The following is a 27,500-nucleotide window of genomic DNA, read 5'->3' as shown; positions in this document are numbered from 1 at the left end:
CCCTTTTTACTACGGCAAAGTCCCACCTTGTGTGATGCAAGTACAGAGGAATAAAGGCGAGCCACCCAGTGGCACATGGTGGAAGCCAGCGACACACAGACATGGAAGACTATTTGATTCCATATAAAGAGGAATGTTACAGAAATGACACAAAGCAGGTGTTTGAGTTGTGAGAATTTGCTATTATTTATTCACACTTAATTAATGAATTACTAATAAGTTGCAGTAGGTGAAAACAATTGATGCTATGGGTGCCGTTATTCATCATCATAAGTAATTAGAATAAAGTAATCATTTCTAACGCGGGTCATCACCCAAATGCGTCAATTAAAGCATTTCTGTCTCAACGAAGCACCAGTAGATATAACAACTAGCAGCTAATGGTGCTAGCAGCTAACGGTGTTAGCAGCTAACGGTGTTAGCAGCTAACAGTGCTAGCAGTTAACGGTGCTAGCAGCGCCAATGCTGCTTTGAAATAAATTGGAAGGTGGACTAGCACACCAAGTTAGCCCATTTATACAATATATATATAACAAAATGATTGCAAGTTTTATAATAGCTTTAAAGTACAGCTTTCTCTTAATATTCTATTGCAACTTAAAAAGCTTTCTCTGGTGTGAGGGAGCAGTTATCGACATGAATCCTCTCTATTAACATAACATTCGCTAGAAGGTGTAGGAAGGAATCCTTCCTGTTTGGAATGGGGTTTTCATAATAACACAAGTTCAAAGACTAAGCTAGCGTCCCCATTACATGACATGACATGTCATTTAGCTGACGCTTTAATCCAAAGCGACTAACAAAAAGTGCATCTCAACCGTAGAGAGACAAACTCAGAAGAACAACACCAAGAACAACGGTTGTGACATAACACTTCATGTAGTAAAATAAGATGAAAAAGTATGTATTCTCTAACCCTGCTTTTTGCTAGTTTGTGACATCATGTGGAATACCGTTCTCTTACGGGCTTCATTGGGTTTCATTCATTTTCAATGATTATACATATATTTAGAAAACACTTAGCTGATGAACAGCCCGTGTACCCGGCTGACCGCTGGGGGGAGGATTCATGACGCTTAGAAGACCACAAGTTTCTGGGTCATTGCATTCTGTGATTAAGGTTCCTCATTGTGATATCTGTACGACACGGACTCACAAATCTTTATCCCTTATAATCTTAATCTTTTGATACGGCTCAGATTATCTAATAGTGGCATGTTTAAATGTAGGCACTCAAGTTTGTGTCTGTGTGATAGATAGTTTTCCATCTACAAAAAAAAGAGACACCAACATTGTTTTGTTTCACTAAAATATATATATTCTTCTCCAGAATATGATGCACATGCAAAAACTCTATAAACACATACGGTACAAAATGCTTCTCGATGTTTAAATGAATTATCTCTGGGAATGATTAATGGTGTCACAGAATGAACTAGGAAACCTGCTGGTAACAGCATTATTATCAGATCTCCACAAACCCTGCGAAGTGATGGTAATGCATATTCCGACCACAAGGAGGTGCTGTTGTGTTTTTGAATGAGCTATCGTTTCTTGGTGTGACGCTGGGATTAAAGCCAACAGACACAAATGGGTTCATTCTAATTATGAATGACCAACACAGAACAGTGTTGTCTCAAGAGTATTACTCCATTGTGTCTTTGTCTGTATTCAGTCCTTCTTTGTGATTTGTCATTCACCGCTGTCATGTGGTACAAGACCTATATACAGAGATGAATATTTTCTTATTTTCCACTCTTACACTGCTGCATTTGGTCAAAGTTGTTAAGAATCTACATTCATCATACACATACAGCCTACTTTAAGAATGACGTTTTACCTGAATCTTTTGACATACAAAATAAATAGTAGAACTGAAAGTTCTGACCTCTTTCCTCTTTCTACCACCTCATATATAATCGTCACCCTACAGGAGCCGTGTCAGGCAAATGAAAGAAAACTATTCCTGTGGTCCATACTCTAAATCTAATCTTCATGGTCTTCTCCTCTGTGTTTAGGATTTTAAAACACGTGTAAAAAAGGTCGGTCAGTTACTTTCTCTGCAGACTCTGCAGATATAAAGCCACTCCTCCCCCTTCAGTGGAATCTTCACCAGGCGTATCTGATGTCCAGAGCGGGGCAGTTTACAGTGTCACTGTGCTAGTGTGACTTCAACATGTGCTGCCATGTAGAGTACTGTGCAAAGTGTGCGCATTAACGATCCATGTTAACAGTTCCATTTGTGTTTAACAGGCTCCTGTTAAAGATGAGGCTGAAGATTGCGGCCCGACTTTGTTTTAAATGTAATTGTTCTGTGTCAAAGTATGCTCACACGCAGTGCGTTTGTGTGTACGTGTTTGTGTTTGTTTGTGTGTGTCTGTGTTGGGATGCGGGACTTGGTTTGCTCTTTCACATGTTGACACAGGTGGAACATTCCTGGAGCTACAGTGAGCCTGTTTGCACAGGTCATAAATGCTGTGTACTCACATCCCAACACCTGGACATCTTATGGGCGTCCATAATGCCGGGGGGAGGTATTTAAATGATAATAAACTTGATCTTTCTCTTTTTTATTGAGGGAGAGGCTTTTTTATGGTTTTAAGTGTCACAAACATGCGCATTGTGTCTCTTAAATGCACTGACTTAAAGGAGTGCAGGCTAATCTGGGAATGTGTGGGAGTGATGCCGAAAGGAGTTCAAATTTACCCTTGGAGTAGTGCAGCCAAACAGGCAGCTGACGAGTATTGATGTCTGCTTGTGAGTCATTATTCTGTGCGTGTGTGTGTGTGTGTGTGTTGCCTGAGAATAGCCACTTACTTGATTTCTTTAAGCCGTTTTTAGTTGAATACCTTGCACACTTTGAAGCCTCCCTCTACTTAACAAATGAATGTGCTAAAGTGTGATGAATGAATGTAGCATATGCTGATACTACTGTACCAAATTCACACTAGTTAGCTGCAGCATTTACATTTTAATTTGGAAGGAGGACTTATCAATGGCTGAAATGTGAGCATCTAAAAAAATGATGATAATAATTTTCTCTGCTATATATTTACAGCCCCTAAAAAGTGGTATATAGTTAAAGGGCAATGTGCTAATGAAGACCGAAAAGAATGTCTTCAGCAACCAGTTCTGTACTAAAGGCTATAAAATACATGCAGTGACATGCAGTCTATTAAAACTGAAAGATAGAGTGAGGCAACCATTTTCACAAAGCTACAAACATCACCTTTTAAGTTTAGTTTGACATTGTGAGAAAAGAAACATCAAATCACAGACACATCTACAAAATGTCAAGTAAAGCAGAACAAAGGTGTGGACTGAATTCCATGCTCATCCTTAATGAAGACCTGTGGTCCCCCTCTCTGAAATGGATATTATGGATGATGGGATGTTTCTGCAGAAATCCAAAATCATAGATCTGTTGTAAATAAGTAAATACATTCACCATATCATTATCATCATCAGAGCACATTTTCGATTATTAAAGCGTAACTGCCATCTTCAAAAGTAAAAAGTGTTAAAAGAAATGAAACAAATGTTGCATGAAGGCGAGTTTACACTAAAAGGCTGTAAAAAAAAAGGATTAGTCAGTAATTTTCTATCACAAAATAACGTTAAAATCTTTATTTCAAAGAATCATTACCCAGTATCAGAAAACATTCCCTCAGCTGTTGTACGTACAGGTGATAAGCTAGAACTAAAGTATTACCCAAGGGACACCTAATGGATGTGCACAGGTAGACGGACAGGTAGCTTGTCACCAGATGTTTGTATAGTAATGTAATATCAATTCTAAAATATTCCCCTTTGTTAAATGTGGGGATTGTAAGTGTTCTCCTTTAAGTTGGTTTTCAATCTTCTGACATCCAGCTCCAGTGCTGTAGGCCTTGTGACTCTTTGACATGGGTTTTAAGTCAATTACACGAGTCACGTCTTATTGTTGAATCTACTTTTCTTCAAGCCCCTTCAAGCTCATACAAGAATAGAAAAAGGTTTTATTAGCTATTTTTTGTATCCCTAAATACATGTTCACGTTCCAAGTACACGTCCAACCTTTCAGGCGTTTAAAAAAAAAAAGGCCAATACACACCATCAGTTTTTTATACCAATTATTTGATACTTTTATTTCCATTTATAAGTATTCATCTCGAGTCGACAATTTACATTACAGCTCAGCTCTGGAATAGTCTACAAGTCGATGTGCTGCCTTTCAGCCGCAGAGGGAGAAAGGGAAAGGTGGAAAGACTGAGGGACACCAGATAAACCTATAGGGGGGGGTCAGGGGGTTGGGGGGGGGGGAACTGTAGTTACTGCCACCACTTTCCAAATTCAGCCCATTTAAACACTTGACACACAATGATCATCATCATCATTCAGTACACTGCTGCTGTGCAGAAGGGAATGCTGGGAAGGTGGAGGACTCAGTGCTGCGGACCTGGAGGAGAGATGACAGAGGAAGAAGAAAATGAAGAAAAATGCACTTTAAGACCTGGGAACATTGTTTGCGTTTCACATTCCCTGTTTGGATTTTTTCTGGATTTTGCTGCTTTTCTTTTTCCCAGTAGACTCTTTCATTTGTCCTAAATAGTGAGACAGCATGAAACGTTGTATCTGGCTGTCAACTCGGTCAAATATGTTCCCCGTAGATTTTACTCCACTCTACCAAGAGAACCTCTTTCTGCTAAAACTGGGCAAATCTAGACATGATTCAGATATTGCATCGGTTGTTAATTAAACCCTGTCCCAAAATGCTGGTTGTGTCCCCCCCCCCGTCCTTACATTCGAGGTCGGAGGGCGACTCCTCAGGACGTCCCCTCGGCTGCACTCTTCACACAAGCAGCGAAGGCCTCCATCAGGCCTTTGCAGCCCTCGGCTCCGTTCTCCGCCACGCTGCAGGGGGGGAGAATAGCGGCTGCCGGGTCAGAGTCACGGTGACCCGCCATGGGAACACATGGCACAAGTAGTGGTTGCATTTCAAGGTCACCTTCTCACACAGATGTGAACAACATGTGAACAACAGAAACAGGAAACGCCAGAACGCTTCAGTCAGCAGCAGCGGACTCAAGTCCCGGGTCCAAATTAATTCTGTTGACGGAGTCTTTTCGAGCGTCTCACGTGCGAAGCGGCTTTAAACAACTATTAAACAAGTCTTTCCTCCTGTTGAACAAGGGATTCAAGACACGCGCAGAGTGACTCAAGGTTTTTTTCTGGGGGCCGAGCGCCCTTCGCCCAACGATCGACGTCTTGGCGCGGCTCGATCTCAGGTCCGAAAATGAAGGACGCCCAGTAAAAGGTTCCCACAATGACGACCATTTGACCGATTCGAGTTGCTGACGGAGAGCAGGAAGAGAATACGAGAGAAAGAAGGAGGGATGAAAGTGAGAGAGAATGCGAGCGAACACGGGAGCACACAGTGCCACAGTGTGTTAGGGTGATGGAGCGAAAGGGAGGGAGGGAGGGAGGGAGGGCTACGGAAAGCCATGTGGGTGAGCCCGTCTGTTTGATTGGGACACCAGGGAGGGAGGGAGGGAGGGAGGGAGGGAGGGAGGTCACGTGATAATGCAGATGACAAGACACGTTCCAGCGGGAGGAGGAGGGGCTTCACCATGCATGAAAGCCTTCCTCCGTCCCCTCCCATATAGCCTCATGCTGTCTGAACATCCCCCCCCCCCGGGACATTTTCCCCCTATCCCCTCCCAACCCACCGATCCTCCGCTCCATCGTCCCATAAACATCAGCTTCCCCGCCTCAGATTTACAAAATAAAGCAGCCTCTGATGACCCAATAAATATGTTTTGCTATGTAGCAGTGGCATGTAAGCCTATAATTCAGTGATAATGTCTGTTATTCCACCTTATTATCTGCCTCACTACTTCTAACTCCTTCAGCTCTGTCCATTACTGAATCACAAAGGGGCTAAATTGAACATTCAGAGGATTACTTATGACTTTGCCTCAAATCAAGTTTGAAACTCAGGGTAGCTTTGACTGTGAAGGATTTACAGGATACTGGGATCAGTGACAAAATGAACACATTTCTTTTCTTTTATTTAAAGCTAGTGCCCACATTACCCATAATGCAACTCAACCAGCAAACAGTGACTTCTCATTAATCGGATTGATAAAATCCCTCTATTAATCCATAATAAATCTTACCTCTTTTGTTTTTTTTCTTCAAATAGACTCACAAACAGTTCCAGAGACGTGTTAAAGCATTTTAACATTGGCAGGTCTCTAATTTTAAGCTTTGCGTCATCAGTCAAAAACAGGATTTGTGTAAATCTACAACAGTAGAAACTACATCACAGAGCGTCTAAACCATTTTAATACACTGGCTTTGGGTCTGCTGCCGTTGGTGATGTAACACACAGCTGGCTGACGCAGATTATCACTCAGCACTTTACTTTGCCAGAAAGGATGGAGGAAAGGGTTAGTGTGTGTGTGTGTGTGTGTGTGTGTGTGTGTGTGTGTGTGTGTGTGTGTGTGTGTGAAAATGAGCCAACGAGTTTGTGTCGCTCAAACGTGCACTTCTGCTGGTGTGTTGTAGTGCGTGCGACTGGTGAGTCAATGAGTGATTATGATTGGCAGAGAGTCTAACCCAGAGGGCGTGCTGTCGATAATCCTGTTCTAGCAGCGTCACTCAATCGTGTGTGTGTGTGTGTGTGTGTGTGTGTGTGTGTACTTCTCCACTTCAATCCCTACAGCAGTCAACTGAACTGGGGTGGACGTAGGAATTACATCAAGAGAGCAGTTGTCAGGCCAGAGGAGCAGAGAGAAGGTGTCATCTTAGCAGTTTGGCCTTTATTACGCAACAGGGAAAATGAAGGCTCCAGTCGAATGTATTTTTCAAAATAAAAGCACTGCCCTTTATTCTAAATAATTGATTCATTTTCAGATCTAAATGCATACATGTAGTATGAAGTGCACAAGGGAGCCATTACAGAAAGCATCAATGAGTGGCTGGTCAAAAAGACCGGGGGGCGGGGCAATGACATCACCACCATCACGCAATCTCCTGAGCCGTTCCAGTGTCACAGGTCACGTGGGGAACATGGCGACCAGTGGCAGAAAGAAGTAAGCCAATCTAGACTCAATGCACTCATCACATTATGGGAGACAGAGCTGAGGTCTCGTTGACTGTGAATCACCAGAAGGATTTGTAAGGCAAAACCAACCGGGCACCGGCCGCATCCCGAATCCCCCGCTCAGGGGGGAGGGACGCCGCCCAGACTGGGACACAATCAGGAAGTGAGGCCTGAATTATTTAGACTGATCTGGCTGTACTGTGTCCTCTGGGAAGGCCGCGCATAATGGATCACGCAGCAGGTGCACGCAGTCAACGATGATGTAGGTGCAGAATAGTAGTCGGGATATCACGTGATTATGGCTAATATCTAGTGGGGAGCACTGGGGAATCGATTAGGTTGCCTCCAGGTACCCCCTCCCAAATGTTTGGGTTACGTGACTCCTGAAAACAAGGCATTTTCTCATTGTGGAAGTAATATGTCCCAGGCTGCTAATAATCTCACGATCACTCACATTTAAATTGGCATAACTAAAAGGTTGAGATTCAACGCCTCAGACAAAAGTAAGGATGACACCCAGTTCCTCTTAGGTTCTTGGAAAAATAATTAGTCAACCTTACTCACAATCTCCTCACTGAACATTTCAAATAAGTACATAGAGCATGTTGTTTGGTGTGAACATGTGATGATATGCAACCCCAACAGATAAAGCTGGTGAAAGTTTCATTTCAGAAATTGAGGTGTGACTACTAACCATCTAGACGGAGACGAAACTTGAAAGACAAGTTTAAAAGCGCTGAGGAGCCCGTGAAAACCTCACGGGCAGGGCCCCCAGGGGCCCGGCTCCACCCACAACTGACTCAAATTCACAAGGTGACGAAGCAGTCACTTCAAAAAAATGCCATAACTACTGTGCAAGTATCTTTATGTGACTTCATTTACACTAAACATCGCAGCACAAACAACCGATGTTGAGGAAATGAAATACACACCCATCTGAAAAAGATTTTATTTACTCCTATATTTAAATATATTGATACTTCTAGCATGTTAACGTGCTGCCCGTTAATTTGATAGAAAAATAATAACATCTACTCTGAACCAGTTGGACTCATTCGGTTAATAATACTAGTATTAAACTGTGGACATGTTTGATCTACGAGACGACCCTCTGGGATTAAAACATCCTCACGGCAGCACTCAGATTACAGCAGATTCACCAAATATTGATAACCAGCGACATGGTTTCCACCGGCAGGAATGCAACATACGTCAGGTAATCAGTAACAGAGACGCTGGAGGAGGGGGGGGGCTATATTCTCGTGAAAGGGGTCTGGGGTCTCAAAGTGCACAAACTTATCTATAAACAACATGTTAACTGAAGGAGTTGGCAAAGTACCACTTGTGGTAAATATTAGCGGAATAACTAACAGCTACAAAGCCGCATAGCGGCGACACTGCAGACAAAGGGGCCGAGGCAAAAGGTTCCATCTTCAAAGGTTATTTCAGGCTCGAACAAAAGTAACCATAGTAACAGTTGTTCCACTCTTATACAAAAGTTATTGAGAAATTATTTGAAAAAAAAAAAAAGGTCTTGTCATGCAGTTTCACGAAAAATTAAACTCCAATCTAAAATAAATTGGTGAAAATAAATGTCGCACTGCAGAAGAAAACAAGATTCAAATTCAGGCCAGATGTTTGCAGTGCTTAGATAAGGAATTAAAGTGACTTTCCAACAACTATAAACCATATTGCAGCTGTTGGAAAGGGTAGAATTGATGTAACCAAAACAAAAATGAAAGGCTTTCAAATTGTTGAAAGGAATGCAATGCATTCTTTTCTGTGCCACATGCTTCACCTGTGTGTGACTCTGCTAGTGTGACCTTGAAAAGGTCAAAACTGTGTGTGTATGATAAAGAAAACTAGAAATGTCAACACGTCATGCCCTGAAACGGTGGAAAAGTGATCAAATCGGACCTGGAGTGAGCAGAACGAGACGCTCATCCCATAGAAGCGTGGATGGGGGGGAAAAGCCAAGATGGCCGCCTCCACACGTCTCTGACGTGAATGTGGCTTTTTGCTTCTTCGGCTGATCGGCTGAGCAGGTGTCGGGTTGAGGGAGTGACATGATCTATGGAGGGCAATATGTCATGGCTTCTCGCATGCACAGTCTCACTGGTACCAGTTCCATCCATGCGGTCTAAAAATAAATAGGCTCTCTGGTGTTCATTACACTAGTTAAAGCTACCGTTACCACCTTGTCCACCAGTTTCTATCAATGGCTCAAAGTCGATGGGTTTTTGGTCACAGTAGATGGCTGAAGGAAGGTCAGTGGCTATCACCAGCTTGAGAGGTGTCACGTATCGTCCTATGACAGTAAACATTTCCACCTCTTGTGGATTTTGAAGCTTTAAAAAGGTTCTCAAAGAAGGTGCTTGCTTACAAGCTGCTGATGGCACTCAGAGGTTGTCGGGGCACATTAATGGGAAAGTTTGTGGATTAGCTCGAGTTACTGGGTCGTTTTCTTTTTTTACGAAGTGATCTTGCTGAAGAAAACATGCAAGTATCATAATCCGTTTGCCAATGAGAATGTCTACCTAGTAGGGCTGTACCTGCATGAAACGTCTTCCTGCAAATGTCTAGGGACAAAAATACAGTCTCCTGTCGTCCCTCGGCTACCTTTGTTAGTGCAGGAACTACCTGAAGCCCACGTTGTGGGTTCATGCTCTGCTGACTTTTGCATTCCCCACATGGACTTATAACCTTAAACCATGACGTGCAGGATTAGAACATCCTTGTCACCTTGAACCAATTGTCCTGAAGACGTCCTGTATCGGTCTTTAACGAGCTGCGGTCAACAGGCGGTTTCAATACAACCCAACGATGGATCCATCACCACCTGAACACAGATCTGTCAAAGAAATGTCAAACTCTTTGAGATCAAAGAGAACTAGAAGTGTCTTCTGAAACTTTATAAAGAGAAAGTGTGTGTGTGTGTGTGTGTGTGTGTGTGTGTGAAGGGGGTTGCCTTGCCCCACCAGCCACCCCCTTCTCCACCTCAACCTGCCGTCTTATCTAAAGGCTTCACGCGCACCCAACGTAAGCTTATCATGGCCCAACAGGCTGGCGGGTATTCTACTAGCCACGAAATGTGTTTACTCTGCACAAATATACGTATATAAAATGATAATTTCAAATTAGCCCTCAAGTGGTCTAAAAATACAGTAAACTCCTCATGACAATCCATTTGATGAGAGTTTGAAGACCTGGCTGAGTGACCATCCGCAGGACCCTATTTGACCGTTCTAGAGAAGAGGTTTGAAGGGTTGATGTGCACCAAAGAGTTGTATCATTGCACACACACACACACAGTAAATACATCAAATCCCATTTTTAATAAAGGAGACAAGGGCAGTCTAAAGGGAACGTGCCGATCAGTAGGATGCTGATGACGTAAGCAGATTCCCGGCCTTCATCCAAGCGTACGCATGAGCATCAACCATCACTTCCGCGCATCGTTAATCCCTTAATTTACCCTCCCGCCCCTCACATTGGGTACCCCGAGTTTTCATAACTGCTACCCCCCCCCCCTCCCCCCTGCAGCTACACAGGGTGTCAGATTCAGTTACATTTACATGAAAGACTTCGGTCTCTTTTGGTGGAGTTTTTCCAGCGCCAACCCCAAACGTCCTCCATTTTGCCGTGTCGCATTTTTAGGATCATCCGATTGAAAAATCCCGATGAGAACGAATCAGACGTCTGGAACTGGACCCAAATGGGTCGGATTTTTCGCTCAAGTGCACCTCAATAAGCCCTGAAGGCGGTGGGGAACTCAGGAAGCTTTCGTGAGGCGGACGAGACTCCCGGCAACAAGATAGGTGTCGTGACGGAAGGATGCAAGATAATCAAAACTGGATTTGTGAAGACATTTACACAACGTGCAAAAAAAAAAAACGTCACTCACCATTTGTCCAGGTCAGCCTTGATGCTGGCACAACCAGCGGGGACTGGGACGTCGGCGGGGGCGGCGGCGGTCTCGGAGTCCGACATGTTTGCTGCGTGTGGTGCTGCTGCTTGGTCTCAAGGGTGCCTGTCCTGTTCCTGTCCTCCGCCTATGGACCCAGAGTCACACCGAGAGACAGAAAGAGAGGGAGAGGGACAGACAGTGGAGTTGAGACTTGAGTTCGTGAAAGGGGGAGGGCGCATGGGAGGAGGTGGGCGGAGATAAACATGTGAGTAGGCAGCACATGTGTGTTCATGAGGTCAGGGTGGGTGGGGTTCATTGACCCAGAATGAGGCACTAAAGGAGATGATTGGACAACCGGGACAAAGGAGGGGAAGGTCGGGCGACCTGCATGGAGAGGCTCTGCACCGGGAGCTACCAAATGCTAACGTATGTCGACAGTGACGGAGGAAATGCACTCAACACATCCATCACTTTCACAGCGCACACACGCACGGTGTGATGGACATTGGAATTGAGCCACCTAGTGGCGGCTTCGCGCTACAGGATCTTCTGATAAAGGCAGCCATGCTTCGGAAAAAAAGGTCATCGCAGTAAAACAATGTTTCAAGGTTAAATTAAAATGAGAGGATATTTGTCTATTATGAGCCTCTCCTACAGTTCAGCTGCTTTTATTCAACTGCACATGATAGCAGGGGCCACTTCGAGCTAAATGCTTTCTTAAAGGGACAAACTCAAGGTTATCCAAGGTCAGGCAGACCTGAGAATCTCAGATTAAAGGAAAATCTACGGCTTTTACAAAACTTTTTTTATTTGAAGCAAATCATTTTTCTGTTCTCTTACCAATGTAAGAATCCATCAATTGTACAGTTATACCTTTGATCCATACAGGCACAGATCAACAAGAAAGTCACCTGAGATTAGGATAGCTTCTAATCAGCTTAATACCGAAACATGATTTTTTATTTTTTATCTGACAAAGACTAATTTTTCACTAAAATTGACATCAAAATCAAATGAAATAAAATGTTTGTTCCACCATTAAAGGGTTAACTCGCCTCAGTTGGTTGCTGGCTTCAGATTGGCAAACACATGTTATGAATAAAGCATTATTAAAACATGATGTTTGTGCACTGCCCCTTTAACAGAATGAAGATAACATTATGGCCCACGTTCATCGTCCGCCATCATTGAGGTTTTTGTGTAATAAAATGTTACGTCATGGTTACGTAACAGCCTGCTCGAGAGGTCTCAAGCTGCTGCTTTACACACAAGCAAACTGCATCGCACTGCGTCATAACGTTTGATCTCCAGCCCTAAAGCTCTGCAGAAACGGCCCATATTTATCCTCGACCCCCCCGAAAGGACGCCTAAAGAATGCAAAAGCGACTTAAACTTTACTTTACCTTTTTATTTTCTTGTTTAACAATGGAGACTCGCGACCACTACACACCTGCCTTGAACCTCTGATGATTAAGAGGCAACATTGACTTCTGGGAAATGCAGTGCCAAAGCGGATGGTCTCGCGTGTGTCTAAAGACACGAATAGCTTCTGCAGCCAAGTGGCAAGAGGGAAGAACAGAAGCCTCTTTTACATTAACCTCTTTTTTCCCAATGTTTTTTTTTAACCCTTCCTCAACTTGCTTCATCTGACCTCTTCTGCTTCCTAAAATAGAGCCAGCTACCTATTCATATTCAGCAAAGAGAAGAAGAAAAAAACTGTGCAGCGCCTTGATTGCATCAGCATAAACCGTCAACCAAATGGCTTCATGCCTGGAAAGATGAACACAAGTCCTGTTGTACAATAGGATAATGCTCTCTCATGCATACATCGTCTGCCACGAGGACAACCAATAAAGCAGCATTCAATTTATTTAGAAAAGGGACTAAAAGGGATATCATGAATTCTAAATGCTGGCCCATGTTACAAAACATCATATCCCGCTGGAAAGAAGTTCCTCTGTGAACACAAGTCTCTCTAAAGGAGAAAGAACTTCAATGAGAACAACACCCAACACCTCCATGAGAGCCCATGTGTACAGAGGCAAGAGGGAACATCATGTACTTTGGGCAACATGAGTGGCGCCCCCTCGCAGAAACACAGCACATGAGGATGAATTCCTGAAACAGAATCAGAAGTTGCCTACCTATGTGCAGTTGGGACGTCTTGGTCCTGAGATGAACAAGTCAAAAAGTGTCTGGAATGGAAAAGGGGTGTGTGCCGCTTGCTTTCCCAGCGTGTTTGAATGTGCGTGCTGTTGGTTTGTGCACTGCAAACATGGGAGCTGAAAGACAGGGGGGGGAGGGGAGAAAAGACAGAAAAAAAGAAGAATGGCAAGGACCGCGAGACACATGACTGACAAGTTTCAGAGGTCTACAAAAAGGAGCTTCTGTCCCAAAAAACATCAAATGTATTATTGTTTATTCTACATGGGCGCCTGGGACTTTTTTTTATGCATCACTGCTTCTCGGAAGCTCAAATCTATTTAGATTTGATTCATTGGAGTTAATTTTATGTCCAACAAGAAGTTTAAGATCTTCAAGGACAAAACACCCCCAAACATTAGTAAAGACCACGGAGGGGCATCTGAACGAGGGAGAGCCACGAAGAAGGACAGGAACCAAAAGAACAAGAAGCTAGAAAACGACAGCAGCTTAAAGCTCTCATTTCCCAAACATAATACATGTATTAACAGAGAAATCAGATTATTAAACGTCTGTGGCAGAAAAAAGAAATCTGCGTAATTCTTCATGCACAGTCCACACAACTTATGAAACGTTACATATGTCTTGGTCTCAATAGCAATGCTGTTTTTCTGGTCTTTCGGTTTAGTATTACAACACAACCTGCGGTTCACGGCTTTCACTTATTGTCAGTCAGGATGTCGTTACTGGGGACATGCTGCAATTTAATCACTTGTCTCGTGTTTTTCCTGCTAACAGGACAGAGATATTGACAACATACTTCTGTTACCTACGCTATATTTTGTGTGTCTCTATTTTTCTCTCAGTGTTGTTCCCCACATGTCCACCAGGGGTCCCTGTTGAGTTCCTGTCTCTGTCCCCTGCTCTGCATGGTTCCAAAACCAGAACTGACCCATAAATATTTTCTTGATTGTAGAAAAAAAGAAAGAAGTAATTCTATAATTTAGTCCTGACTTGAAACAAAAGTTTAAAAAAACAAACAAGAAACCTCTTATTTACCAACAAATTATAGACAACAAAAGAATAAAACCTTGAAAAAAAATGATTTTGTTTCCCTTACACCAGTGAAGTTTGTGGGATCCCAACACTTAACAACACCTGTACATGTATTTAGGATTATTTTTGTGGATAGTTAAACCCGCAGAAAAAGAGGTGAGGGTCCGCTATGCATTTAGACTGGTAAACATACTATCCTTACACGCAGGTTTCGTATTAATAGAATTGCACTTGCCATAGAATTTTAGGAGTTAAATCTAATAAAGCAAAAGGCAACAGCAATGAAATATGATCGGTATGGATTTAGATTAAGTATGGCTGAATCTAGTATCCTCCTTTAAATTAATGCCAGCAGGTACTTGACAATCTGTCACTATTTTAAGTGGATTTAGAAGCCGGATGTGTTTCTCACAGGTAGCAGGTGAGGAAACTGGCCCACACTGTGACTATGGAGAGGTCAGGTTTAACCATCCAATGATTCTGCAATGAGTTAAGACTCATCGTCATCAACAAACAGCGTGCGAATAGCAGTGTTTTTATTCATCTATCTAATTAAGATCTGGGAGAAACTTTTTCCACGTCGCACAACACACACAGACAGGCGCACCTGTTGCATCCATTCAAATCCCCTAAACCATGTTTCTCATTATGAGTTCCCGAAACAATCAGCAAACGATACTGCATAAACAAATCCGCCGAAGCAAAGGGGTATAAAACGGAGGCTAAATGGGAAGGAGAACGATACAGCGACGAGATAAAGAGGCAAAGACTTAACGGACAGGAAGCAGAAGAAGAGACATGGCTCACCACACAGGAACCATTGGAAGCAAACTTTTCCCGACGGGTAAGCTAAACTCAGCTTGTCTATCTTACATCTCAGAGGTAATCTGTCTTTTTTGATCTATGCACAAAAATATATATTTTCGCAGGTTAATACAATTTTTTTTAAAGAAAAGGAGGAGGCCCAGAATATGTGGATCCTCAGGTTTTACAATACAGTACAATAATACTTTTTTGTTTTTGTAAAACAAAAAAGGATTTCTGGGTTTTCCATGGGACAAGAAGTGGAGGGAGAGAAGAAACGGGGAGGAGAGGGTTATGACATGCAACAGAGGTGGTTGGACTCACATTATACCCTGCACAAAAAATAAAATGAAGGGGTGTAGAAGATGCTGAGGCTTCTTTCCAACCAAAATGAAAACTGCTAAGGTAATTCCGATTTTCAAAGAAGGTGAAAAAAACCTTTACAATAACTACAGACCAGTCTCCCTGCTTTCCCAGTTTTCCAAAATTTTGGAAAAAATATTTGCTACAAGGATGGACAGTTTCATAGATAAACATGGATTACTCATAGATAGTCAATATGGTTTTAGGCCAAACCGATCAACATCGTTGGCACTCATGGACTTGGTAGAAGAAATGACAAGCACAATAGCTAACAAAAAGATGGCAATAGGGGTCTTCATAGACCTGAAGAAGGCATTTGACACAATAAACCATGATATACTGCTACACAAACTGGAAAGCTATGGGATCAGAGGGGTTGGACTAAATTGGGTACAAAGTTACATAGGACAAAGAAAACAGTTTGTACAGATAGGGGATAAGAAGTCCACCTTAAGAAATATTACCTGTGGTGTGCCGCAAGGATCAATACTGGGTCCAAAACTATTTATTATTTATATAAATGACATAAGTAATGCATCCAGGATCCTGAAAAATGTTATTTTTGCAGATGACACAAATGTATTCTGTGAAGGAGGGAACCTCGAACAGTTGTTGGAGGCGGTCTCGACTGAGTTAACCAAGTTGAAATTGTGGTTTGATATAAATAGATTATCACTTAATGTAAAGAAAACCAAATTTATGGTCTTTGGTAAAAGTAACACACAAGCAAACACACACATTGAACTAAAGATCGATAATATAAAAATCGAAAGGGTGTTTGAATACTCCTTTCTAGGTGTAAAGATAGACCACAAGCTCAGCTGGAGGCCACAGGTCACTCGTGTACACTCAAAATTGGCACGATGTGTAGGGATACTAGTCAGAGTCAGACATATATTGAATATACAATCACTGCATGCACTGTACTGTACACTGTTTGCCCCCTATTTGAGTTACTGTGTGGAAGTGTGGGGTAATACCTACAAAAGCACCCTACAGGCAATATGCACAATTCAAAAAAAAGCAATTCGGATAGTTAATAAGGTGGGGTACTATGAACACACAAACACATTATTTCTGAAATTAAATATATTAAAATTTATGGACTTAAAAGATTTTAAAACGTTACAGATTGTATTTAAAGCAACAAACAGCCTATTCTCAGGAAACATTCAAAGTTTGTTTAGCGACAGACTAGGAGACTATAATTTAAGAGGGAGACTGAAACTGAGGCAACCAAAGGTGCACTCTACACTCAAAAGCAGGTGCATATCGGTCTGTGGGGTGAAGTTGTGGAACAACTTACCAGATAAGATCAGAGATTGTAAACATATTGCACAGTTCAAAAAACATCTTAAATTATACACATTAGCCAAATATGAGATCTGTGAAAATATTCAGTGACGGAAATTTAAATTGTTTTTATTTGTGAGTGTGAGTATGCGTGCGTGTGTGAGGGTGAGAGAGTGTGTGTGAGAGAGTGTGTGTATGTATGTATGTATGATATTAATCTCCAAATATATACAAATTGAGAATATGGATAAGATAGGGGTGGGTATCTATAAGCTTTTGCTTCTCTCTACTCCTTTTCTTGAACAAAAGGTGACTTTTCTAATTTTGTGGTCTATGTCTATGTTGATTTTTAAATAAATTTAAATATTTTTTTTTTTTAAATGTCTACATGTTCAAGAAATAAAATGCTTCAAATCAAAATCAAATCAAAATATCCGTTATATCTTCCGGTCAGAATAAGCTAACCTGTTTCGCCGTATGTTCCCATCCCATAGAATGAGCATTTAGAGAAGTTAAACCTTCAGCGCAATGGAGTATTTTGTGTGGATCTGGGATGACTTTTGAGAATTAAATAAAACAACAACTCTGTTTCGTCCCTGTTACTTTTCTCCCTAGTGTTGTACATGGTGGCGGCGTGCAGCGCGATCCCCATCAGTGACCTGCTTGACCGAGCCTCTCAGCGCTCCGACCAACTGCACTCCCTCAGCACGACTCTCACCCAGGACCTGGTGAGTACCCGGGCTTCACCAAACATACATGTCAAACCAGCTCTCGTGTTGAGTTATACTCGTCACACTTGTCCTGCACAAGTGAGCGTGAAATACAACAATTTATTAATCGTCCTCCATGCCCCCTTCTTCCCAGGACTCTCATTTACCTCTTACAGTCCGGCTGACCTTGCCCCGCCCCTCACTGTGCCACACGGCCTCTCTGCAGACACCCCATGACAAGGAGCATGCTCTTCAAGTATCAGTGAGTCATGTTTCTGATTGCCACTTCTCCTTGAAATATGAACTCATCAAGTGGTTGTGGTACCAGTCAAGGCTTGAGTGAAGTTTTAAAAGGGCTATCTCAGCTTTCCCCAAACAACTGATGGGATTACTGAAGGTGTTTCCGGAAAGGGGATAGAAATAGGCCATCCATTTCTTGCAAATTAAAGCAATTTGCAGCCAAACAATTGGATTGCCTTTGTTAAAGATCAAAATGATAAATGTGTTTGTTATATGAAAATCAAGGTAGAATTTATCTATCAGATCCAGTTGCAACTAAACCAAAATGACAGCATTGAATTGAAACGTTTCTAGAGTTTTAAGTTAGGTAAGGTACAGAGATTTAATGAGACAGTCTTTGATATAGAATTCAACAACAACAATACTTGCTTTTATATTCAACCCAACAAAGTATTTCTATTGCTTAACTTGAGTGACGCCAAGAGGTCCACACCAAGCGTCTGTATGTGATGAGCCGGGAGCGAGAGTGGGTCGAACTTGGTTTTGTTCTCTCACCTTCAGCTTGTTGTGTCATCGGTTACCCGCTCGTTTTTCTTCTTCAGGAGTCGGACCTGTTGTCCCTTGCGCGCTCCTTGCTCCAAGCCTGGGAGGACCCACTGGGGGTTTTGTCCACCTCTGCCAACGCCCTGCCTCATTCAGCCCAAAGCACCATATCCAACAAGATCCAGGAGTTGCGAGAGCACTACAAGAGCCTCGGAGACGGCCTGGACATCCTGTCTGGCAAGGTGTGCAAAGTGTAGGAAGACACGCATGTGGTTTTGGTCTTGCATTCGTTAGCTGCGTTTGGGTTTTTTGGTCCCAGGAGTACTTTCTCCTTCTGCCCATTGTTGTCTACGTATTCATTTTTACGAATGAAGCAACAAAAGGTGGTTAAGCGTTCAAATCACTATAACTTTACATTTTATATTAACTGATACAAAATGTACAGATTTTCTACGTACCAGTGGTTTGTAGGACACCTACAACGCCAAACATTAACAATTGTGTTTGTCCCCCATGTCCCGATCCCTCGTACCTGTCTCTCTGTCCCAGATGGGTCCACAGGCTCAGACCATCTCCATGCTGCCCTACACAGGAGGCAACGACGTCGGCCAGGACACAAACTCCCAGTTGATCAACCTAAATTTCCTGTTGTCCTGCTTCCGCCGTGACTCCCACAAGATTGACAGCTTCCTGAAAATATTACGCTGCCGAGCAACAATGCTACCGCACATGTGCTAGAGAGGGAGGCAGCAGGCTTGAGGTTTCTCAAAGCTGGTATTGCCTACAAACTTTAGCTTAGCACATGCTCGAAATCTGCTATCTGAGATAATATCCTTACTAAGTAGTTGTCGGTCTGGGCTTCTAGAAGATGGAGAGGAGGAGTTGCATTGCACACAGAGGAAATCAAATTTTATTTTAAAAACTCAAGGCATTATGGTCTTCAGTCCAATCAGCAATGTGAATGTATAGCTAGAAGTTGTGAAAAAAGAAACTTTCAACCTTATAAACCTTCTAAAGTTGTTCATCCCATACAGCCTCCTTATTGGTAAAAACTGGAGCAGCCCAGTGAACCCATTGATGACACTGTTTTGATAATGAGGACACAGCACAGCCCAGATGGATCCAGCTGGTCTGGCATCTGCTGACCATATTGTTGTCACATAAACCGGTGTGTGCCATCGCTCCTGTTACTCCTCTAGTCGTTCCTTTTTCTAAAGCTTTTTCTTGTGTGTGGTAGCAGGCAGGTTGAGACATCAGAAAGCCCTCCAGCAGCCAAAGTTGTTCGCCCACACTAGGAGGCTTTCATGGAGAAAAGTCTCCCTAACTTGGGCTCCACCGCTGCATTTGCACTTTAGATTTTATTACACTTTCCTGTCAACCCTTTGGAGATCCATCAATCAATTTGTTTATCAATTTGAATATTTCTGTTTATCAATAAAGAATATCTCTTGCACAGTAGTCATTCGTCGGTCTCTTGTGAGCCCGATCACTTCTTTGGAACTGCAATGTTGAATCAATGGAGTCCCCGGTTTACCACTGCCTATGTGCTTCAGCACGGAACTATCCCTCTTCAGTCTTACTGTTGTTGACTTGTAAAAAAATGCTACAATTTTATTATACTATTATGAGGCGGTCACTAGACTAGGCGTCCTTTGTCACACTTATGTTGCCCCCCATTCAAGCTCTATTGGATCTCCAAACAAATAATATGGTGTCATTTATGCAATATATGTAACATTTAAAAAACAGGTAACAATGCAATACTTTTACTAAACCAAATGTGTCACACATGTCTGAAATTGAAATCTTGGATCGGGCCCCCCTTGCATGTCAAACACTGCGCGCCCCCATAAAACTCCGCACCGGCCCTGCGCGCGCGTCGCGCCTTCCCGCAGCTGAGCGGATCCCGCTGCTGAGACGCGCTGGAGGCGCAAGGAGACCGGACACCTGCCCGCCACATTTATGACCCCCAGTCTTCGGCCATGACAAACAATTACAACAGAACGTCTCCGGAGCGACTTGACAACATGCCGAGCTTCGAGGTGACTCTGCGGCAACTCAACGATCTGTTGACGGACGACAGCGGCTTGTACAGCCGGCCGACCCGACACTTCCACGAGGTCTTCCCGCGGATCTACGTGGGCAACGCGTGAGTCGTTGTTTCGTTACCGCACGACACGTCGCTCCGGGATTCAGGTCACGGAGCGTGAATAAGCCCCACGTTCGCCTTTTCCGCAATTGCAACAGTAACAATTATTTTTTCAGAATCCTTTTAGTCTCAATAAATGCATTGGTGTGTTATTACGTTATAACCGCAGCAAAGGCATGTGCCCCAATCGCTCACTGCTATTTAATACCACAACAATAGATCACACTGCAATATGACTGTGCCTAATGCATATATGTGCATCTTTACAATGCAGCGCTGTCTGGTCTCAAGGACTCCATAACAGCATGTGCTCCAGAACCATCTGAAGGCATCTGTTATGAATGACATCACTCTGGTCGCCATCAACTCACTGATGCAACTGCTGTCTGCTCATTATTGGGAGCCATTGTAACACTGCTGTTATGTAAATGAATACGCCTTATTTTAGTTCTATTTTGGAGGCTCACCGTCTGACATCAGATCACGGAGGCAGAACGTGTCAGACAGAAAGAGATGGAGGCAGATAAAGACAGGCTGGATGGAGGAGCATCCATAAATAGCTTGTGTGCTTAACCTGTTGGTGCCTTGGTGTGATTCTCTTCCTGAAGTTACCACATGTGACCACATGTACCTGCCGCGAAGTAGATTAGTCTAGATCACATGTGTCCAACTCAAGGCCAAATCAGGCCCCCCGGGGCGTCCGGCTGCCCGGCGACTCAGTCGGCGCACCGTCAGACCATCAGCACGCATCTCACCCCCCCGTCAACAGGTCGGACCGTCAGCACGCACCCTTCCCCCGTCAGCCCGACCGATCGTCAGTGGCCCGCGTTCAGTCAAACTGAGCAGTATCTGGCCCGAACCTGAAATGAGTTTGAGACCCCTGGTCTAGATTGTGTGAGTTGCGTGGTGTTGGAGACGGGGCCGGGTCCAGGCAGGGGCAAGAGGGGGCCTGGCCCCCTCAAATAAATGTTGTGACCCCTCAAATTAGGTGCTGGAGCTAGGTGCTGGAGCACAATGCCCCCTTTAAGATTTGTGGCTGCCCCCTCATACATGCCTGTCTAGACCCGGCCCTGGTTGGAGATATCAGACACAGGGATGTTTGCCGCCGCTCCAACGTAATAAGAAAAGTTCCCAGAAAAGGACATTTGAAAAACTCAGACAGCAAAGTGTCCTGCCAGAGACCACGAACCGGTTACAACAGGGTTTGTAACGGTACGTGTGTGGACCCCAATGCACTCACATAACTCCAGGGATCTTTGACCGTTCATTTAACGCTCCAGAAACAGCAGGCAGAATAACAGGAACACAAAGGGCTGGTAGGTGTGCTGCGAGTTGGACTTAAACAGAGACAGCAACAGGAGATCCGTCTGAATAGTGCTAGAGAGCAGCCCGGCAGACTTCTAAAAACATTTTGTATATTTGCGGTGACGTTGCATTTGGATTGGTGAGTGGAGATTCTATTTTAAGCTGTCTACATTTAAAAGTGGCACAGCGATCCCAGGGGTTTGTGAGAGGCAGCAGATCTCCCCTGAAAACCATTTGTATGAAAGAAAAAGGAAAAGTGATGAAGAAAAATGTTGTTTCTCAGTAGCAAATGATATCAAATAAATGAGGTAAATGGTTAAATAATATGCAAGAAAATCATATTTCTTATGCTTCTTCCAATTGTTGGTTGAAGTAATTTTTATAATGTCTATTTTTTTATGTCAATGCGGAAGGTCTGTTCCTAAATTTAGCTTTCTGTGACAGTTTCATGAGCACAGACTACGCAGGTGAACATGTGATAAACACAATCCCGACAACTGCTTCTTTAAATTTATTTGATTTGATTTGTGTCGGCTCTGGTGGTTTAAATCAATCGCTCCTTACCCACAGGTAAGATGCGTGACTCATCACTCCATGGACACATGCTGCAGGCAAAATCCACTTCAGTGAACACCTAACTCGCAATAATGAATTTAGTTGAATTATACGTGGTCATTTATATGTATTTCTCAGAGGGCATAATTTTTCATGTGAAGAACATTGTGATGGACATAATAAAAGAGTCAGCGAAAGGGCCCTGCACCAATTTTTCGGGGATCCATTCAAAGTACGGTGCAGCGAGGGAGAGGACCCCACGTTTCTAATTCATAGGGGGGAATTCACGAAGGGACGCGTGGCTTTTTGCAAACAAATAAGACAAAGGGACACTCAGCAAGAGCCTCGTTGCAAAATCCGTGCAATTCACAAACATCAGCACTAATTCCCACAAGCAGTTACAGTTAAACGATGAGCGTCTAAAGAGTTTTTATTTACCTTTTCTCTCTGCTATTATTCTGCCTACCGTGTTCTTGGAGCAAAGGCAACATTCATTTTTTGCCAAATCGATAACTGCAATCTAATGCAGAAAAGGTTCAAATTGCACTGAGCGGCAAACAGTTGTGTGTGTGTGTGTGTGTGTGCGCGCTTCAGTATCACTTGTGCTATATCTACCGTGAATCGGACCTTCAGCCGAAGGAAGATTGGGATTCTAAGTGATGCGCAATTGATGCAACGCTGCGAGAAAGCCGAAGTTACCAACACATTTTATATTACAGAGAGTGCGAAGTGGACTTACTTTAACAATTTATCAAACAGTGAGTCTAAAAGTCCAAATCAATTAACGGCAAGAAAATGAGACAATCTCTGCCCAAGAACGCAAAATAACGGTATCCTGACCCGGGCAGTTTAGCTAGCTATCAAGAGAAACTATTGATACAAATTATTGTGTAATGTTTTTAGGTGATTCAACGGTTTTAAAGTAAGCGTTAGCTTAACTTAATCCATCGTCATTGTAAACATTTCTGGTCAGAGCAATATTAGCTTTCAATGCAGAAACCGCTATGTTACATTTCTGAAAATGTTGCACAATGTTTTTGAAATTTGGTGAATCTTTGACATGCGAAATGTGCGCTTCTCCCCAACAGTCCCGAGGAAGAGGAAGCCAGTGTAGCACGTCCATCTAACAACCTCCAGAATATGTCCAATAAACTCTCTGGCGTGTGTGTGTTGTGCCCAACAATCGCAACGCAGGTTTGTGGCGATGAATGCGATGCGCCTGAAGCGGCAGGGCATCACTCACATCCTCAACGCGGCTGAGGGGAACTCCTTCATGCACGTCAACACCAACGCTGAGTTCTACGCCGGCACGGGCATCGTCTACCACGGCGTGGCGGCCAGCGACACCGACCACTTCGACATCAGCGTGTTCTTCGAAGAGGCTGCGGAGTTCATCGAGAAGGCGCTAGCGTACAAAAATGGAAAAGGTCAGAGGGTAGCAGAGCCGGGATGAATACCACTTTGGGGTGACAGAAAGGGAAAGTGCCTTCTGGTTAAGAGAGTCGTTTGATTCAGAGTCCCGTTGAAGGTCGGGTTGGGCAGTGTGGCCAAAAATCCATACCCCGGTATTAGATTCTGACGCTGTCCCGGTATGTGGCGGTATCGCTTTTTCAAGTAAACACATTAATTCATTGACCCCGAAAAGGACCGCCAAACAGCTCTTCGCCGCTAGCTAGCGAACTCGCTCGCAACTGGCCAGCGAGTTAGCGTGTTAGCTCGTTGGCGTGTTAGCTTGTTTTGGCTGCTAGTGTTGCCACCAGAGGCTCGACAGACTTTGCAATGCATCGGTTTCTGATCTAATGTATCTTACGTCGGATTTTCCAAAACCAAAAACCCTCCAAACAGACACAGCTCCTCTCTTGGGCACAAGTTGTGTTTGTACAGCTCTGGTCACTCGTTGTTCCTCCTGTGTCGCTCTTTTCTGTGTTTTCATGTTGCAACAGAGTCACATAATTGTGAGCTGTACCCAGCATGCAGTTCATTGCGGGAATTTTTAGAAATGTACAATTATTAATGTTACAAATTGTCACAAGCTGTTGTGTCGTCGTGTTTTTCCCGGTTAAAGAGAGTTTGTTGTGGGTTGTTCACTGTTGAAAGTTGAGAGTTATAACCATGAGTCATTCTCAACACACAAGTAGCTCCGTCCGCTGCGCGATCCTCGATGTCGTGTAAATACACATTTTGCAGCCTGCTGAGGGGCAACATCAGTTGTTATGGCGTAACACCGGTATGGATGATACGTGAGAAATTCATACCGTACTGAATTCTTATGCCGCTTTACCGGCCAGTCCTACTTGAAGGTAATCATTAAAGCTGCGCTAATCAGTTACGTTTTTTATACAAACAGCTGATCACATGACCACGTGCCATGTGAAAGGATTCTGTCAGGACAAACCCACGGATGGCTCAAATCTGCAATCCCGTCATTTTTACCAAACACTTTTTAGCCTGTACCGGGTCCTTATCTTGGCTTTTGTCCCTCATTTATGTTCCATCAACTTGTTTCTACATAAACGCGAATGTCTGCCAAGTGTAGCCGATGCTCAGCAACTCCAGCAGTAGGCAATGCGGCAGTGTCGTGATCTGTGTTGCTCTTCTCTTCCTCTGCAGGTAAAGTGTACGTTCATTGCAGGGAAGGCTACAGCCGCTCGCCCACTTTGGTCATAGCCTACCTGATGCTTCGGCGCAACATGAACGTCCACGCCGCTGTGGCCACGGTGCGGCACAAACGGGAGATCGGCCCAAACGACGGCTTCCTCCGGCAGCTCTGTCGGCTGAACCAGCGGCTGGCTGCCGAAGGAAAGTTCTGCAACAAATAAAGCAGATACACTGTCCTTGAGAGAGAGAGAGAGAGAGAGAGAGAGGTACATGCCATGGTACATTACTCTATTCCACCTGTTTTGCTGCGTTAAAGGAGGGAAAGATTGAAAGGCATTCTCTCTTAGACTATGGCTGATGGCACTAGTACAAAATAATATACCAAAACCTTTGAATGGACTGCACAGTATTTTAACAACACAGTATTACACCTCTTAGTTCAGGTCTAAGTGAATTACTGAATAATCAGTAGCCGTGTTTTGTTTTGTATCTTATATAGTTGTGTTTTTTTCTTGCTTCTCACTATTCCAGAGACAACAAAGTATAAAGGAAATATTAATATTCTAATAATCTAAAAATATTTGTGCTCTTCATCTTAGCCTCACTCCTGCAGCAACTGCCAAATCTCTCTTTCTCCCAGATTCCAAGTGGACACTGTGATTTTTTAATAGATTTCAGGTTACCACAAGATGCCATGACTTTTTTCTTTTTCCTATTAGTTCATTGAATTACATTGCACAGCAGTCTAGATGTTTGTCTCAGTCATACATTTGTCTTGTTGGTGCTTTACACGAGGAGAAAGCTGAAAGGCGAGTGAAAAAACAAAACAATTCTAGCGATCCGTTTAAGTCTGGTCAATTTTTTTTATTTGTGTTTATTTTTTGCTTTATCTGTGAAGGAGAAAAGGTTTTGCCAAAGTACTTTTAATACTCACCACTGCTCTGTGTTGTCAATAGCATTTTTTTTTCCAGGTGAGTTTTATTTAAATACCTTGCTAACACTCACTCTCACTGTTTAGAGTGCATGAAGAAATTTTAAAAGAGTGAAAGGTCACTTGGAACAATGAAATTGATGCTATTACACCTGTTTAGAACATGGAGTGGTGGTAGATTTCAGCCTCCAAAACAACGTCTACAGCTAATTACTTGACGACAACAAAACAAAGCAGGAATGATGCAGCATTTAAGGAAATACTTTTGTATTGTATCTTTAATTAGAAGTCTTTTTACAAAGAATGTGATAGGACTATTGAGGCCACCCCCGTGTCTTTGTGATCATTATGAAGCTAACGCAGGGGGCCAGTTAGCACAAAGTGAAAGTGTGGAAAAGGCGGGAAACGGCTAACTTTTTCTTAACGCTTTGTGCTAAGCTAAGCTATGTGGCTGCAGCTTCAAATTTATATAATACAAAGATGGAAACAGTACCAATCTTCGTACCTAACAAGCAAAAGTTTAATTCCTGAAACAATTTGTTCTTTTGACTAGGAGTGATGACAGGATATCACAATCTTGAGCATGTGAGGATTATTTAGAAATTCTTCAGTGAGCGGAACCAAGCCACTAAAGCATCCGATTGTAACTTAAACACTGCCAAAATGTGAGCAAATAATAAAAGCATTATTATTATTTCAGCCAACCCCTCTTGCACATTAGTGTATTTTGTTTTATAAAGTACAGCAGCATGCTTTGTAATATAAGTGTAAGCCGAAGCCGTATCTATAGATATATCTATGTACTTGTTGAGTCATGGTGTATATTATTGTTGTGTGTTTATTACACAATGTGCATTACTTAGCTTGCAACTTTAGAATCATCATGTGCATTACTGAGTAGGATGTGATGTAAGTTGTCGCTAGGCTTCCATTGAATCTCACAGTTTAAGAGGCTGCTTTAATGAAATGCACTTTATCTAATGACACTGGTGATTGTTGTCGCTTCCTTTCCTACATGCAGTAATAAAGTGAAAATGACAAACCATGCTTTCTAAAAACGGGCAGTTATTGATCGCTGTGGAGACATTCAACACATACCGAGTTCCAGACAAGATGAGTGGATAGGTGACAGATCTTAGTTAAATATCGCCACCTTCTTTACCTCTGAAGATTTATAATACTCAATGATGCAGTAGAAAATAGATTGCTGCTTTGTCTGCACTTTGCCCTGCAGAGGGAGCCGTGGGACCAATACAAATCCACCATCTCAACGACACACTGCTTTAGACAAATGCAACTTTACCTGGGTTCTTTACGTGTTTCTACGTCCATTTGAGATTTGAGATCGAAAGAGACACGTTTTTATTAGGTGAACCAGTTAGTGTAACACACTGGGGCGTGGGGATTTCAAAATGAGACCAATTGTAGGCGTCTGAATATCATTTCAGTATCATTAAAGAAACTTTCTCGGCATTCCTTCTCTGAATGGATTTGGTCCTGTTTTACAGAAGGTTTCAAACTGAGACCGGCTTTACAACAAAGATGGCGTCACTTTGGTCGGATACAGCGGTGTGAGAAGAAGAATAAAATTGCGACAATGTATATCTGTTGTCCTTTAGCACCAAAGATAATGATACTGATATGCTGTGATGGACTTGCTATGTGGACCCATGTTAATGTATGCATGTGTGTGTGCATCTGCATTGCATATTTTGGGGGTTGAGCACCTATGGGGGCTTTCCCCTTAAGATTTCTTCCAAAGTCAAATCTTTCCCTCCCGTCTGTTTGGATGCATGTTTTCTCTCTGTCTGTCTGTG

At 43.0% G+C, this 27,500-nt stretch overlaps 2 protein-coding genes and 1 long non-coding RNA gene across 5 annotated transcripts; 2 read left to right on the top strand and 1 right to left on the bottom strand.

Annotated features, from left to right (window-relative positions):
• Positions 1 to 4,095: 4,095 nt before the first annotated feature.
• LOC119221044 (uncharacterized) lies at positions 4,096 to 13,277 on the bottom strand. Of its 3 annotated transcripts, none has more exons than XR_005120644.2 (4): positions 13,139 to 13,277; positions 10,992 to 11,139; positions 4,783 to 4,893; positions 4,096 to 4,438 (listed from the first exon to the last, which is right to left on the bottom strand). It is a non-coding gene; the product is annotated as an uncharacterized LOC119221044 (long non-coding RNA). The 3 variants fall into 3 exon arrangements; XR_005120645.2 differs by lacking the exon at positions 13,139 to 13,277 and adding an exon at positions 12,398 to 12,415; XR_009957155.1 differs by lacking the exon at positions 13,139 to 13,277 and having other exon boundaries at positions 10,992 to 11,192.
• A 1,636-nt stretch (positions 13,278 to 14,913) lies between these two features.
• Positions 14,914 to 19,603, top strand: prl (prolactin). The gene is made up of 5 exons (XM_037477494.2): positions 14,914 to 15,036; positions 17,268 to 17,380; positions 17,517 to 17,624; positions 18,205 to 18,387; positions 18,695 to 19,603. The coding sequence occupies exons 1-5, from the start codon at positions 14,991 to 14,993 to the stop codon at positions 18,881 to 18,883; spliced, it is 639 nt and encodes a 212-aa protein (XP_037333391.1). The 5' UTR covers positions 14,914 to 14,990; the 3' UTR covers positions 18,884 to 19,603.
• A 415-nt stretch (positions 19,604 to 20,018) lies between these two features.
• LOC119221092 (dual specificity protein phosphatase 3-like) lies at positions 20,019 to 26,728 on the top strand. Its single transcript, XM_037477527.2, has 3 exons — positions 20,019 to 20,294; positions 23,349 to 23,581; positions 24,765 to 26,728. The coding sequence occupies exons 1-3, from the start codon at positions 20,128 to 20,130 to the stop codon at positions 24,971 to 24,973; spliced, it is 609 nt and encodes a 202-aa protein (XP_037333424.1). The 5' UTR covers positions 20,019 to 20,127; the 3' UTR covers positions 24,974 to 26,728.
• Positions 26,729 to 27,500: the final 772 nt, after the last annotated feature.

This window comes from Pungitius pungitius, chromosome 12, assembly GCF_949316345.1.
Source record: "Pungitius pungitius chromosome 12, fPunPun2.1, whole genome shotgun sequence".
NCBI lineage: Eukaryota > Metazoa > Chordata > Actinopteri > Perciformes > Gasterosteidae > Pungitius > Pungitius pungitius.
Note: the sequence above shows the minus strand (reverse complement) of the source record. Positions and strands in the feature narration are given on the sequence as shown.